The sequence below is a fragment of the Neophocaena asiaeorientalis genome, unplaced genomic scaffold (assembly GCF_003031525.2).
Source record: "Neophocaena asiaeorientalis asiaeorientalis breed wild unplaced genomic scaffold, Neophocaena_asiaeorientalis_V1.1 scaffold78, whole genome shotgun sequence".
Lineage (NCBI taxonomy): Eukaryota > Metazoa > Chordata > Mammalia > Artiodactyla > Phocoenidae > Neophocaena > Neophocaena asiaeorientalis.
In genome coordinates this window covers 14,115,790-14,129,729 of record NW_020175018.1, presented here as the reverse complement: position 1 = coordinate 14,129,729, position 13,940 = coordinate 14,115,790, and the positions used below count along the sequence as shown (strand labels likewise).

The following is a 13,940-nucleotide window of genomic DNA, read 5'->3' as shown; positions in this document are numbered from 1 at the left end:
AGGCCAAAAAAGTGAGAGGCCCGCGTACCGAAAAAAAAAAAAAAAAAGTCAACTATATAAGCCAGTCTATATGTATTAAAGGGTTGTAATGATTTCTTACAAATGTCACACATCATCAGAAAACACTATGAGTTTTCTAATATGGAATCAGATTGTGATATTTCTCTAAGGTTTATTCTCAACCAAGGAATATTTACTAAGTGCTACTAGACAAAAAAAAATAGCACCTGCCCTCAGGAACTGAAAATCTTTTTCAGAACTTGTTGTGTCATGCTACAGCTTTTTTTTTTTTTAATATATATTTATTTTTGGTTGCGTTGGGTTTTTGTTGCTGTGCGTGGGCTTCTCATTGCGGTGGCTTCTCTTGTTGCGGAGCATGGGCTCTAGGCGCGTGGGCTTCAGAAGCTGTGGCTCGAAGGCGCTAGGGCACAGGCTCAGTAGTTGTGGCGCACGGGCTTAGTTGCTCCGTGGCATGTGGGATCTTCCCGGACCAGGGCTCGAACCCGTGTCTCCTGCATTGGCAGGCGGGTTCTTAACCACTGCGCCACGAGGGAAGCCCGCTACAACTTTTTATAACCCTCAGAGGCAACATGTGCAAGTAATGAAATTACCTGTTATCTACTATTTCCTTCATTCGTTTCCCCCCTCCCCTGCCCTGTGCCGTGCTGACACTAGCAACCCCAAAGTAAAAGCAGTCCGTAAGTCACTTTTGCCAGGCTGGCACTTTTGTCCCTGGGACCTGCTGAGGTTGCCGGGACCTCCTTCTAGCCCTGGCAGAATGAAGGGCTGTGTGCCCTCGGAGAAACACCTCCCACTGACCTGAGGAAGATGAAGATGGCCTTCCGGTAAGACACACCATCAATCTGCTCGTAGTAATCTAGGAATGGCTTGATCGCATCAATGACCCCCGGGTGCAGCTTATCCATCTCGTCAAATATGAACACGGAGCTCGCACATGCACTCACGTTACCCCGAATCCACCTCTGTAACTGGTCCTAGACCAGCCGTAAGAGAAGAAATAGGAGGCAGGGACTCAAAAGCTATGTCCAGGGGAGCAGAAGCGCTCCACTGTTCCTCATACTCAGGAAGGTGGAAAATCAGAGCTCTCTGGGGTTTAACAAAGAAAAACCGCACCCTAACCTCCACTCACTGTCTGAGAGCTTTTCCAAAACTTCATCTATAAGAAGTGGAAACTGGCAGAGAGATAGGTGCTAGAATGCAAATAAGTGTTTTCCTAACTCAAATGACGTGCCAAATGTGACTTTTTAACGGTATCGGGGTCTAAGATACGTGAATATTGATCATTTCACTGTTAACCAACCCGTAATTTTCATCTCCCTGTGGCTGGGAATCTCACGTTAATTTTACCAGACATACTGAGGAATAAGAAACTAGGCTAAGACCGGCACAGCATCCCGAGACCAGTGCCTTTTACTGGTGCAGTGAACAAAGGTGCTGACCTAGATGACATTTCACGAAAAGCGTTTGTTCCTGTATTTCTAGGGATTTATGACAGAATTTGGTAAATAAGAAAATCATTCTCTCTTTTTGGTAGTCTTCCCTGTCTTACAGTTTATGGGGCAAATATCCACTTTCACTTCCTTGTTCAGTTTCTGTTCCTTATTTCAGTCCTCACCTAACAGTAGGAACGCGAACTTTCACAAGGACGTCCATTTAAATGAGAGCCTTACAGGACCACTTAACGTAGCAACGCCAAGAATGTGGGCCAAGCTGAAGCTGCATCACAGAAAGCCTTAAATGAAGTCGTGTCCAAGCAAATCGTGTGACCTGCTCCACTTAACCAAGGGCTGTGATGGGGATACTGAACATACTCACTGCACAACACAGCTACCCTGCGGACTGCCGGTCAGGAGATTTGGGTCCCAGTTTCTGATTTGCACGAAAATTCTAAGGAGCGAGTCGCCTTGCCGCTCTTGCCTCCATCTTTTAATGGAAATAACATCACCTACCCAGCTGTATTATTTTGGAATCAGCGAGAAAAAAAAGTTGCAGGAGAGTTCTGCAAATGGCAAAGGGTTGCCAGGGTGGGGGAAGTGTGCAGGGGCCTGGGGCTACTGGAGTGCAAAGGAAAGAAGCGGAGGCCGGAGTCAGGGAGCAGGTCGCCCTGACGGGTCCGAGAGGCCAGGGGATGGGATAACAGAATTCCTTGCCTGGTACAGTTTTATGTGCTGCTCGTGAGGGAAGTGCAGGGTCGACACAAACAGGTGGACAAAGTTGCTCTTGAGACCTTTTGGGTGAAGGTTTTCAGCCGCAATTTGGCTGACAAGATTCTTGCCCGTGCCGGCCCAGCCGTGTAAGGAAAGAGTCAGTGGTTTCTTGGGATTTTTGTTGTTCTTGAAGCCAGTCAGCGCCTTGAGAATCACCTCTGTGGCCAGATGCTGCCCAAAGAGCTTCTCCTCCAAATTCAGCTTGAGGGCTGCAGAAGCCAGCCCGGGAACAAGAGAGAAAAATACACATTAAACGTGCACCAGAAAAGCAGCGCTCTCCCCAGCTGGCCAAAGCGAGAGGCACAGGTTAGCAAGCGGTCCAGCAGGGTCTCTGCCAAACCCCAGGGTTAGCGCTGAGGCAGAACCACACGGGCTGCAGTCACACGACGCCACTTCCAAGGAAATGGACTAGAAAAGGAAACTAAATGTGTTCGTTCATCCAAGGATTGGCCCTCTCTTCACTCAGCTGCTTGCTATTTCCCCAGCCACCCCTTCCGGCTTGTAAGAAAACCGAGGGCCAAATGTGGGTTTTCTGGGCAGACGCTGCACATCTGAAAACTACTTAACAGGGGTGACATGGCGCCGAAGGGCTGCTGCTTTCGGTTTCTTCTTACTGTCATCCCAAGGAATCCAAGCTTTTAGAAAGGAACTTGGGCAGAGCCCCACGATCCGGAGAATCTGTCTCCGAAGACACGGCTTCCGAGGCTGGAGTCCGGGCCGAGACCCCACCCCTCCTCCTTCCCACCCCACCTCAGGGTAAGCGCGGGGTGCCGGGGGCTGACCCCGCGCCCCTCGAGCCCCTCCGGGGCAGACCCGCCATACCCGACGCGTTGAGCGGCTGCTCTCGGCAGCACTCGGCGAAGCGGCAGTACAGGTCCCTGTACGACAGGTAGCCGGTGAGGGCCGACGCGGCCCCGACGGCGATGCCCAAGCTGATAGGCTCGAACGCCGCCGCCACGTGTGCCGCCAGCAGCAGCCGCAGCGCCGCGGCGACCCAGAACAGCCCAGCCGGATGCATCGCCCAGCTCGCGGCCAGCCACAGACGCTGCTAGGGCCGCCCGGGCGGCCGAGCTTGAGGACGGACTTCCGATCCATGCGTCACCTCCGCCCGCAGCCCCCCACCCCCCACCGTGGGAAGGCCTTGTTGGCGAGGGGCGTGGCTCTGCGCCACCATCTTTGTGAGAGCCACGGAAAGGGGCAGTGACTCTCAGCTTCAGGTGAAACGCACGGCTACCTTTTACGGTTTCTTTTTCTTAAGAGCTTCTCAGATCCTTCACACTTTGCTTTGTCATCCCTCCCTTCACTTCCCCGGGAGCTATCGTGGGCGTTTCTCAAGTCTCCCCACCCTGCCTGCCTTCCTGAAACAGTTGCAGGGTGCCCTGGGCGCCTGGACCCAGGCTGAACACTGGGGCTACACCAAGGCAGACGTGCCCTGGTGTGCACGGTCAAACCCAGAAGCGCATTCTTTCACTGAGCATGCTACAAGGCAGGCCCCTTGCTGGATGCTGGGAGACAGCAGGGAAGGAGATGGGGTTGCCCGCCCCCGCCTCGAGCTTCTAGGCTCTGGGGGAGGCAGTCAGTGGGCAAGGGCCAATAGTGAGCGGTCAGAGAAGCACCGAGGCCATGGAGCAGGTAACGCTGTCAGTCTGAACTGAGAATTAAAGGAGTTAGACAAGCAGAAATTGAGTAGTAGGGTGTTCTATGCAGAGAACAGGGTATGCAGGATGTGCAGTTTGGGGAATTGAAAGTATTTCACATGGTGGAGGCTGGTGAGAACGAGGATGGAGAGCTAGGCAGAGACTGGGAGGGGAAGGCCTCTGTCTGGGGGACAATAGGGAGCCACAGAAGGTTTCACACGGGGAATGACATGGTCAGATCAAAGATCACGATGGCTGCTGGGTTTGTCCAGGTAACGCTGGCCCAGGCTTTGCCAAAGTTGGTTGAGTTCACTCATCAGCCGGTGTATCAACAAATGTTTAACAAACACTGGCTGTGTCCGATCCAGTGCCGCATGCTGAGGATAAAGCAGGGCACAGGGGAATTCCCTGGCGGTCCAGGGTTAGGACTCCTCGCTTGCACTGCAGGGGCACGGGTTCCGTCCCTGGTCAGGGAGCTAAGATCCTGCATGCCACAGCACAGCCAAAAACATTTTTAAAATAAATAAATAAATAAAGCAGGGCATAGGACAGGCACCGTCTCTGCCCTCACAGAGTTGTCAGTCTAGTGAGGGAGACAAATGGGCAAACGGACAGTTTATGACCAGCACGGTCAGTGCTGTGATGTGAGATGCACAGAGGGGGGCACCTCACCCAATGGGCGGGTCGGGGAAGGCTCTCCTCCTCCATGTCTCAGTTTTGACCTGAAGAATGGGTAAAGATTACCCAAGGGGATTGGGGCAAGTGAGGAGGGGAGAGGTGAAGGTGGTCTGCGTGAACGCTCCAGGCAGGGGGTAGTACGCGCTGTGGCTGGTGGTAAGTGGGAGCTGGGCACACAGGGAGCCCCAGGTGCTCAGGCAGCTGGATTGTGAAGACAGGAGAGACTGGAATGGCAGCCAGGGGCCAAATCATCAAGGCCTTTTGCGCCATGCTTTATCCTGGGACCAGAAGGGAGCCCCAGGGGGGCTTTGGGCAGTGATGGTTCAGACCACTCTGGCCCTGTATTGGGGTTGGAGAGGCCAGCACTGTGGCAGGGAGACTGGGTCCAAGGCTGGGCAGTATTTCAGGAGAGAAGACAGTGGCCTGAACTGGAGCAGGGGCAGCAGGAGGGAGGGAAAGGAATCTGAGAATGGGTTGTGGGGGGATGCGCCGCTGTGGCTGGGGAGGCGAGGGTCCTGTTGGGGAAGGAACAGGAGGAGGGTGGGCATGGGGGATGGTGAGGACTCTGATGAACTTCCGTTGTTCAGTGCCACCCTTCTCATTTATTGTAGGACGTTGTATTTTGTGTTATCTTTTTTTTTTTTTCTGCGGTATGTGGGCCTCTCACTGTTGTGGCCTCTCCCGTTGCGGAGCACAGGCTCCGGACTCGCAGGCTCAGCGGCCATGGCTCACGGGCCCAGCCGCTCCGCGGCACGTGGGATCTTCCCGGACCGGGGCACGAACCCATGTCCCCTGTATCGGCAGGCGGGCTCTCAACCACTGCGCCGCCAGGGAAGCCCTGTGTTATCTTTAGAGTCATAAATACCAGTTACTGAGCTTTTGTAATTCCAGATCCAAATGCCATCGATTCCTTCCAGCACCATGTACAATCCTTAAAGACACAAACGTTTCCTTTCAAACACTACTGGTCTAAACAGTCTCTCCTGGTACTTCCCTGGTGGTCCAGTGGTTAAAAACTTTGCCTTCCAATGCAGGGAGTGCGGGTTTGATCCCTGGTCGGGGAGCTAAGATCCCACATGGCTTGCAGCCAAAAAACCAAAACGCAAAACAGAAGCAATGTTGTAACAAATTCATTAAAGACTTTAAAAATGGTCCACGTTGGGCTTCCCTGGTGGCACAGTGGTTGAGAGTCCGCCTGCCGATGCAGGGGACACGGGTTCGTGCCCCGGTCCGGGAAGATCCCACATGCCGCAGAGCGGCTGGGCCTGTGAGCCGTGGCCGCTGAGCCTGCTCGTCCGGAGCCTGAGCTCCACAATGGGAGAGGCCACAGCAGTGAGAGGCCCGTGTACAGCAATAAAAAAAAAAAAAAGCGGTGACAGTCACAGTAAGAGGTCTTCCTGACCTCTTACTGTCTGCAGCGGTAAGGACTCTATATGCATCAGCCCATTGGTATGCCCAACAGCTTCAAGAGGAAGAGACTGTTGTGATCCCCACTTTACAGATAGGGAAACTGAGACCCAGAGAAGTGAGGTCACATGTCCAGAACCACTCCGCTAGGAACAAAAGGAATGAACCAGTTTCTGTAACTTTGATGGTCTCAACCTCCAGCTCTCCGCACACCCGCCCCAGCCCGTGTTGCAAATCCCCTGGAGGCCACAGAGGTGCTCCTCCATCCCTCACAGCTGCACCCCAGGGGACGCGCTGGACTTGACCAACTGCATGCCCGAGGCGGCCTCTGTCCCAGAGCCAGCAGGAAACCCGATTAGGTTCAACAGATAACGAGGGCCTGGCAGCCAGGCTACCTGCTCACACCAGCCCTGGTGGAGAAAGCTTGTCAGGCGTCCCTGGAGAGGTGCTTTGAGCCCCAACTTTCTGGAGGTAGGGTGGCAGCCCTTGTGGTGAGCCTTACCCTGTCTTAAGCCGGCCACCTTCACCCTGGGATATGTGAACACCTGGAGGTAGGTGAAGACTTCACAAGGACATGTGGGATAGATCACTGTAAGGGTGCCAATCCTAGAAACTCAGCCTCTTTCTTTTCTTTCTTTCTCTTTCTTTCTTTCTTTCTTCCTTTCTTCCTTTCTTCCTTTCTTTTTCTTTCTTTCTTTCTTTCTTTCTTTCTTTCTTTCTTTCTTTCTTTCTTTCTTCCTTTCTTTCTCTTTCTTTCTTTCTTTCTTTCTTTTTAATTAAAGTATAGTTGACTTACAAGGTTTTGTTAGTTTCAGGTGTACAGCAAAGTGATTCCATTTTTCAGATTCTTTTCATTATAGGTTATTACCAGATATTGAATATGGTTCCCTGTGCTCTACAGTGGAAACATAGCCTCTTTCCTCTTTCCTCCCTGAGCAAGACCCCAGTGGCCCAGCTTCCTGCAGGTTCCTTTCTCACCTCCCCTGTCTTACCTCTGGCCCCCTGGAAAGAAGAAAAATCACTCAGTAATTTTCCCCAGTGGATACACGAAGTAAATGGAAAAAGAAAAGGGAGAGAACCCCATCCATCTCATTAATAGATTTTCCATAAAATCTTAATTCTTGGTTTAATAATTATTTGTGAAAAAAATTGTAACCCATTTATGTTGGTTTGATTGACCGTGTACTAATACACAGCAATCCAAAAGAAATATTTGAACACTTAGAGCTTTGTGGTCACCAGAAAAAACTTTTATATGAAGTTTTAATTTGTATTATATACATACCTTTGTTGCAGAGAAATAAGGTAGAATAATTGATAAGCGACTTTTAGGCAGAAAGTACACTTCATTAGGGTGACATCTGATGGGAGAAGTGTGAGTTGAAGTACCGAAAACTGATTGTAAACATTGACTTGTTCATGCATTTTATAAATGGATGATGGCAGGTAAGGCTGCTATGGCGTTCAGATTCCATTGTGCAGACCTAGAAGAACAGCGTAACAATGTTACCCTAAAATGTCCATGCTTACAATAGACAGGAAATTGCGTCTTTTGCAACCACTTAAACTTATAATGAGAAGTTTCTATGTTAATATATGTTAATCTAAAAACGTGCAAAGGGATGTGTGAGCAAAAATTTTTATTTATTTGAGCAAAAATTTTTTTAAAAAGTGTGAGCCCCCTTACCCCAAAGCAGAGCCTGCCCAGCAAGCATTTGTTCTTCAGCCTTCGTGTCCACACTCTGAATTTACTGTAAGGAGTTGACGCCTCCCTTCTGGATTCTCAGCTGCCGGGGAAGGACTCGTGTATTGACCTGGAGCTCAGTCCCCTGGCTAGACGGCCTCCTACCTCTCCAGTGTTAGCCTCTTTGGTTGCCACGTCTTCCCTGTCACGCCCTCCGCAATCCTGATCGACCCCAAGTCTCCGTTCTAGACCCCCTCGCTCTCTGTCCTCTCTCCCTGAGTGAGAGGGCCCCGGATGACTTTCTCTCTCCAGCCCCTGCATCTGGCTCCACATTGGACATCTCCACTTGGCTGTTGACCAGACGTCTCAGCACCTACACGGTCAAAGCCGAAGTCTGGACTGTTTGCTCCAAATGTGTTCCTCCCCCAAGGTCCCTATCTCAGGAAGTGGAAGCATCCTCCACCAGCTGCTTGTCCTGTATTCCTTTTTCCCTCAGCCTCCACTTCTGACCCATCAACAGGCTGCCGGCCCCATCTCCAAAACACACTCAAGAACTCTTCAGCTGTCTTCCTCTCCTTGGCCACCCCCTAATCCAAGCCACCATCACCTATCACATGGATGACCACAGCAGCCCCCAGGGAGTCCTCTGCATCCACCCTGGTCCTCCCTGATCCGTTCTCCCCACAACAGAGACAGGTGGTCTTTTCACAGCAGACTGGATCGCGTTGGTCTTGCTTTGAACCTGTCAATGGCTCCTAAAGTCCTTAGGAAAAAATCTACCCTTTTCACTCTGACCTCAAAGCCCTATGTGCTGTGCTCCTACCTTCCTCTTGGACCTTTTCCCATCCTATTCTCCTGCCTCGACTCCTTTTCCTTTTAATTGAAGTGTAGTTGATTTACAATGTTGCATTAGCTTTTAGGTGTACAGCAAAGTGATTCAGTTACACATATAAATTTTCAGATTCTTTTCCATTATAGGTTATTACAAGATACTGAATACAGTTCCCTGTGCCACACAGTAGGTCCTCGTTGTTTATTTTATATATAGTAGTGTGTATATGTTAATCCCAAACTCCTAATGTACCCCTCCCTCCCCCTTCTTTCCCCTTTGGTAACCATAAGTTTGTTTTCTATGTCTGTGAATCTATTTTGTAAATAAGTTCATTTTGTAACCTTTTTTTTAGATTCCACACATACGTGATGTCATATGGCATTTGTCTTTCTCTGTTTGACTTACTTCACTTAGTATGATAATCTCTGGTTCCATCCATGTGGCTGCAAATGGCATTATTCCATTCTTTTTTATGGCTGAGTAGCATTCCATTGTGTGTGTGTGTGTGTGTGTGTGTGTGTGTGTGTGTGTGTGTGTGTATACCACATCTTCTTTATCCGTTCATCTGTCAGTGGACATTTAGATCGCTTCCATCTCTGCCTGAACGCTTGCTAAGAATGTTCAGACCTCAGCTTGAAGCCCACCCAACCTATCTAAAGTAGCCCTTCTTCCTCCCACCCGGTCACCTACTCTGTTGTCACCCTGTTGGTTTCCCTGTCTATTGTCCATCTCTCCTGCCGGCCTGAGAGCTTCAGGAGGACTGGGGCCTTGTCTGCTGTGTTCAGTATCTCTAATTCCTAGAACTGTGCCACATACACAGCAGGCACTCCATAAATATGCATTTAATGTTCAAGTATAGAACGTTCTCCAGGAGGGTGGACTTTGATCTGGGGGCCAGCGATGCTGCTATGGACTGTATGTTCTCACTCCCCAAATTCATATGCTGAAGCCTAACTCCTGATGTGATGGTGTTAGGAGGTGGGGCCTCTGGGAGGTGATTAGGTGTGAGGGAATTGAGCCCTTTACGCCAAGACGTTAATAACATGAAAAATTGAGTGTGGGCTATATGGAAACTGTCTGTACTATCTTTGCAAATTTTCTATAAATCTAAAACCATTCTCAAATAAAAGGTTTCTTTTGTTAAAAAAAGGCGGTTTTGTATGTGCTACTATCTGACCTTCGGCGATACTGTAAAAACCATAGCCACGGGCTTCCCTGGTGGCGCAGTGGTTGAGAGTCCGCCTGCCGATGCAGGGGACACGGGTTCATGCCCCGGTCCGGGAAGATCCCACATGCCGCGGAGCGGCTGCGCCCGTGAGCCATGGCCGCTGAGCCTGCGCGTCCAGAGCCTGTGCTCAGCAATGGGAGAGACCACAACAGTGAGAGGCCCGCGTACCGAAAAAAATAAAAAAATAAAAAAAAAAAGAAGAAAAAAAATAAAAACCATAGCCACGTAAACTTTACTTCCTCTAAACTGAAGTTGGTTTGTGGAAGTGTATGAACTGCACTTGATGGGCAGAAATGCTCAGATGGTTGAACGCAGTGGATGTGAAATGGGCAAATTATTCTGTATCCATGAAAACAATTATTAAGTGTTAAAACACGCTTTTACTGATTACCTATCATATGTGTCTGCAACAAAAGTAGAAATACACACTGAAATTTTCAAGTGTATGAGGGTTTCTCTGAACATTATGCCGAGTGACATAAGCCATAAGACAAATACTGTATGGCTCCACTCATATGAGGTCCCTAGAGTAGGCGAATTCACAGAGACGGACAGCAGAATGCTGGTTGCCAGGGGCTGGGGGAGGGGCCGTGGGGAGTTCATGTTTACTGGGTGTAGAGTTTCAATTTTGCAAGCTGAAAAGAGTTTTGGATGTTGGAGGTACAACGATGTGAATGTACTTAACACTACTGAACTGTACATTTAAACACGGTTAAGATGGCAAGTTTTATGTGTACTTTACCACAACTAAAACCTTTTTTAAAATGTTAAGTTCCGGGACTTCACTGGTGGCACAGTGGTTAAGAATCCACCTGCCAATGCAGGGGACACGGGTTTGATCCCTAGTCCGGGAAGATCCCACATGCCGCAGAGCAACTAAGCTGGCGAGCCACAACTACTGAAGCCCGGGCGCCCTAGAGCCTGCGCGCTGCAACTACTGAAGCCCGTGCGCTCTAGGGCCCGCGTGCCACAACTACTGAGCCTGCGTGCTGCAGCTACTGAAACCCGCGCACCTAGAGCCCGTGCTCCGCAACGAGAAGCCACCGCAATGAGAAACCCACACACCGCAATGAAGAGTAGCCCCCTGCTCGCCACAACTAGAGAAAGCCTGCACGCAGCAACAAAGACCCAACACAACTAAAAATTAAAAAAAAAAAAGTAAGTTCCGCTGATTCTAACCCTCTGAATATTGAAATTTTTCTTTTTGCTTGAGTTATCCTTGTAATAATCATTAAGCCACAATTGCCAACATAACATGAATATGAATGTTTTAATTTTTTTGATAAGTAATCAGTATGTCAGTGGTGGCGTCCTTGGTTGAAGGAGACTTCGTTGATACCTGCAGCTTCAATTTCTTGTCTGGTATCAGAGATGGGGTGCCCGAAAGCTGGCTCTTCCTTCTGTACAATGAGGGAAGGGCAGGTTGAGAAACGGAGGCAAATCAATTTTAGGAGAGAGTACAGTGGAAGTTGAGGATCTAGAAATTGATTCCCTTGCCATTATTCATGCTTAGGACTCCTTGGAAAGACTGTGGTACCCAGGGTATGCATCCTGCAGTCTGGGGCGCCTACCCTACTTATGCCCTTTGATGTCATGTGACAGAGCCTGTGTTTGGTCCAGGTTTGCATTAATCAGCCCACAAAGCTGCCTGACCCCCGGCCGCCAGGTCTCCCGAGCTGGCCCCCCAGTGCAGAGTCTCCAGTGTGTCCCCACCGTCCTCAGTTCTGCCTGCCCTCCTTGGTCAGATAACCTTCAAAATCTATAGCTCTCGGGCTTCCCTGGTGGTGCAGTGGTTGAGAGTCCGCCTGCCGATGCAGGGGACACGGGTTCGTGCCCCGGTCCGGGAAGATCCCACGTGCCACAGAGCGGCTGGGCCCGTGAACCATGGCCGCTGAGCCTGCGCGTCCGGAACCTGTGCTCCGCAATGGGAGAGACCACAGCAGTGAGAGGCCCGCGTACCACACACACACACACAAAATCTATAGCTCTTACATACCCCCCTAGATTGCCTGATTATCTAAAATAGCGGATTCCCACAGTACCTTCTGGAGGTGGCTCCTCTTTTCTACTGAGATCCAGCAGGGCTGTGCTGAGGTTGAAGGGAGGATGGGGAGAGCAGCCTCAGGCTGGGGGGCGGGGGAGATGCAGAACTTTGCTCTGTGGGGCAGGCACAGCTGTGGAGCCATTTCTGAGGGTCTGGAGTTCCAGCGCTGCCACGTCCTCCAGATGCCCCCAGTGCCCTCTGCTCAGCTGTCCTCATCCCACTTTTTCTCTAGCAAAGACCGGGAAAAATGGGATCAAACCACGATGTGGTTTAGCGTCCATAGACTCCATGTCTGAACTCAACTCTCCAGAGGTCCTGGCCCTTTGGTTGCTGTAGGAGGTTTTTCCGGACGATGCTTCACAGAAAGGCCTGGGAGTCTCGGAGGCAAGATGTTGACATTTGCAACTGCTTTCGACTTTCCAGTTTTGTCAGGACTCAGCCCTATCCTGGTGCTGGTGGTGGAAGGGGTCTTGGCCTCAGCTTCTCAGGGTCCTGGAGCTCTTCCCCTCGGTGGGCATGTGGTCCTGAGGGGAGTCTGGGTGACACTTGCTTCTCTGTTTTGTCACTGCGGGCTCTGGGGCTCCCCTCTCCTGGAAGATGGAGATCGGGGAAGGAGGTGCCTCCTGCAGCATCCGCCATGTGGGTTCAGTAATCAAGTCCTGAGCTTCTGCGGCCTGTCTCCCCCTCTCTGTTACCAACTGTTTTATCAGATGAGGTTCTTTGCTTCCAAACAATAGACTGACACTGACTGGCTTGGGCTTCTTAGAAGAACCCAGGGTGGCCCATGGAAATGTAAAAAACGCTGAGCGACCCCGACTTGGGAGAGAGGATCCCAGAGGTGGGGTGTGGAGGCCTCGGTGGCAGGAGCTCTGGGGCCCTGTTGCTCCGGCACTGCCCTCGGAGAGAGAAGCTGATGGGCCCCACCTGGGTCTGGTATCTTGACCTTGTATCAACCAGCCATGGGCAAGGGTGTTGTGCCTGGGTAACCCCCCCAGTTTGCGCTGTTGTACATACTCAAATGACATTTTGTTTCCTAGAAAATGTGACTATTTCCTGATTTGTCATTTGGTCACTTATCTTAAAGTTGGCCACTGGAATTTATGGAGGGTGGGAAGATGACCACAAGAGTAGAGGGCCTCAAAACCCCTCACAAAGAGCTCTCTGGACAACCCAAACATATCTGAGCCCCAGGAATGGATATAAATGGGCCCCCGCAAGTGCCCCCCAACTACATAATGATCCTGACACTGCATTGTGCCCCATTTCCCCTCTTTTAAGAAAGTTTTAAAAAGTGTAAAACAACTTATATATTTCCAGTACCAGTGAGTATCTTAAGATAAAAACTAGTTCATTTAGCACATCTTAAGAGAAATTGCCTTTGAATGGGAACTTCCAGTACTCTGAGATCTGCAAGATGTACCTAGAAAATTTGCTGCTGTGGAAAATGAAGAAATCGGATTGGGAGGCGGGTGGTGGAGAGCCTGTGGTTTATCTTTCTTATTAATTGCTGTAATACTGTCCTTCCGGCAGCTGAGGGAGTTTCATATTTTCTTTAGGCAACGTTAGGAGCGGAAGCTGTCTTTGGACAAGTTTGATGCTACATGAATTCTGCTGATTTAGCTACTGGGTGACCACTCCATTAGTACTATTAACTCCATTCATATTAATTTTTGTTATAAATCTTACAAAAGGGAGTGCTTCTGGGTATTTATATCCACATTTTGTTTTCAAAAATTGTCCAAAGCCCGGGCTTCCCTGGTGGCGCAGTGGTTGAGAGTCCGCCTGCCAATGCAGGGGACACGGGTTCGTGCCCCGGTCCGGGAGGATCCCACATGCCGTGGAGCGGCTGGGCCCATGAGCCATGGCCGCTGAGCCTGCGCGTCCGGAGCCTGTGCTCCGCGATGGGAGAGGCCACAACAGTGAGAGGCCCGCGTACCGCAAAAAAAAAAAAAAAAAAAAAAAAAAATTGTCCAAAGCCCCTGGTAGCTGCCGTCTTGCATCACTGTCTCTGGGAGGCTGGTCACCTCACCTCCCACCCATCCTCTTGTCCCTACATTATCCCCTTCCCCTTTACTCTTTCTATCATTTCTCTCTTGGAACATCACCTACAGTGTTTAAATTGTTAATAAAAACATTCAAAACCACCAACTTGACTCCTTAAGGCCGTCATAACTTGAAAGACCAACCAGGAAGGTCTTGGAA

The 13,940-nt window shown here is 50.1% G+C and overlaps 1 protein-coding gene across 1 annotated transcript in view; it reads right to left on the bottom strand.

Annotated features, from left to right (window-relative positions):
* Positions 1-3,301, bottom strand: part of TOR1B (torsin family 1 member B) — a 6,007-nt gene extending 2,706 nt beyond the window's left edge. The window contains exons 1-3 of the mRNA XM_024762645.1: positions 3,051-3,301; positions 2,172-2,437; positions 820-995 (exon numbers count right to left, since the gene is read on the bottom strand). Coding sequence (XP_024618413.1) covers positions 820-995; positions 2,172-2,437; positions 3,051-3,246 — 638 coding nt within the window. The 5' untranslated portion in view covers positions 3,247-3,301. The remainder of the gene's footprint in view (positions 1-819; positions 996-2,171; positions 2,438-3,050) is intronic.
* Positions 3,302-13,940: the final 10,639 nt, after the last annotated feature.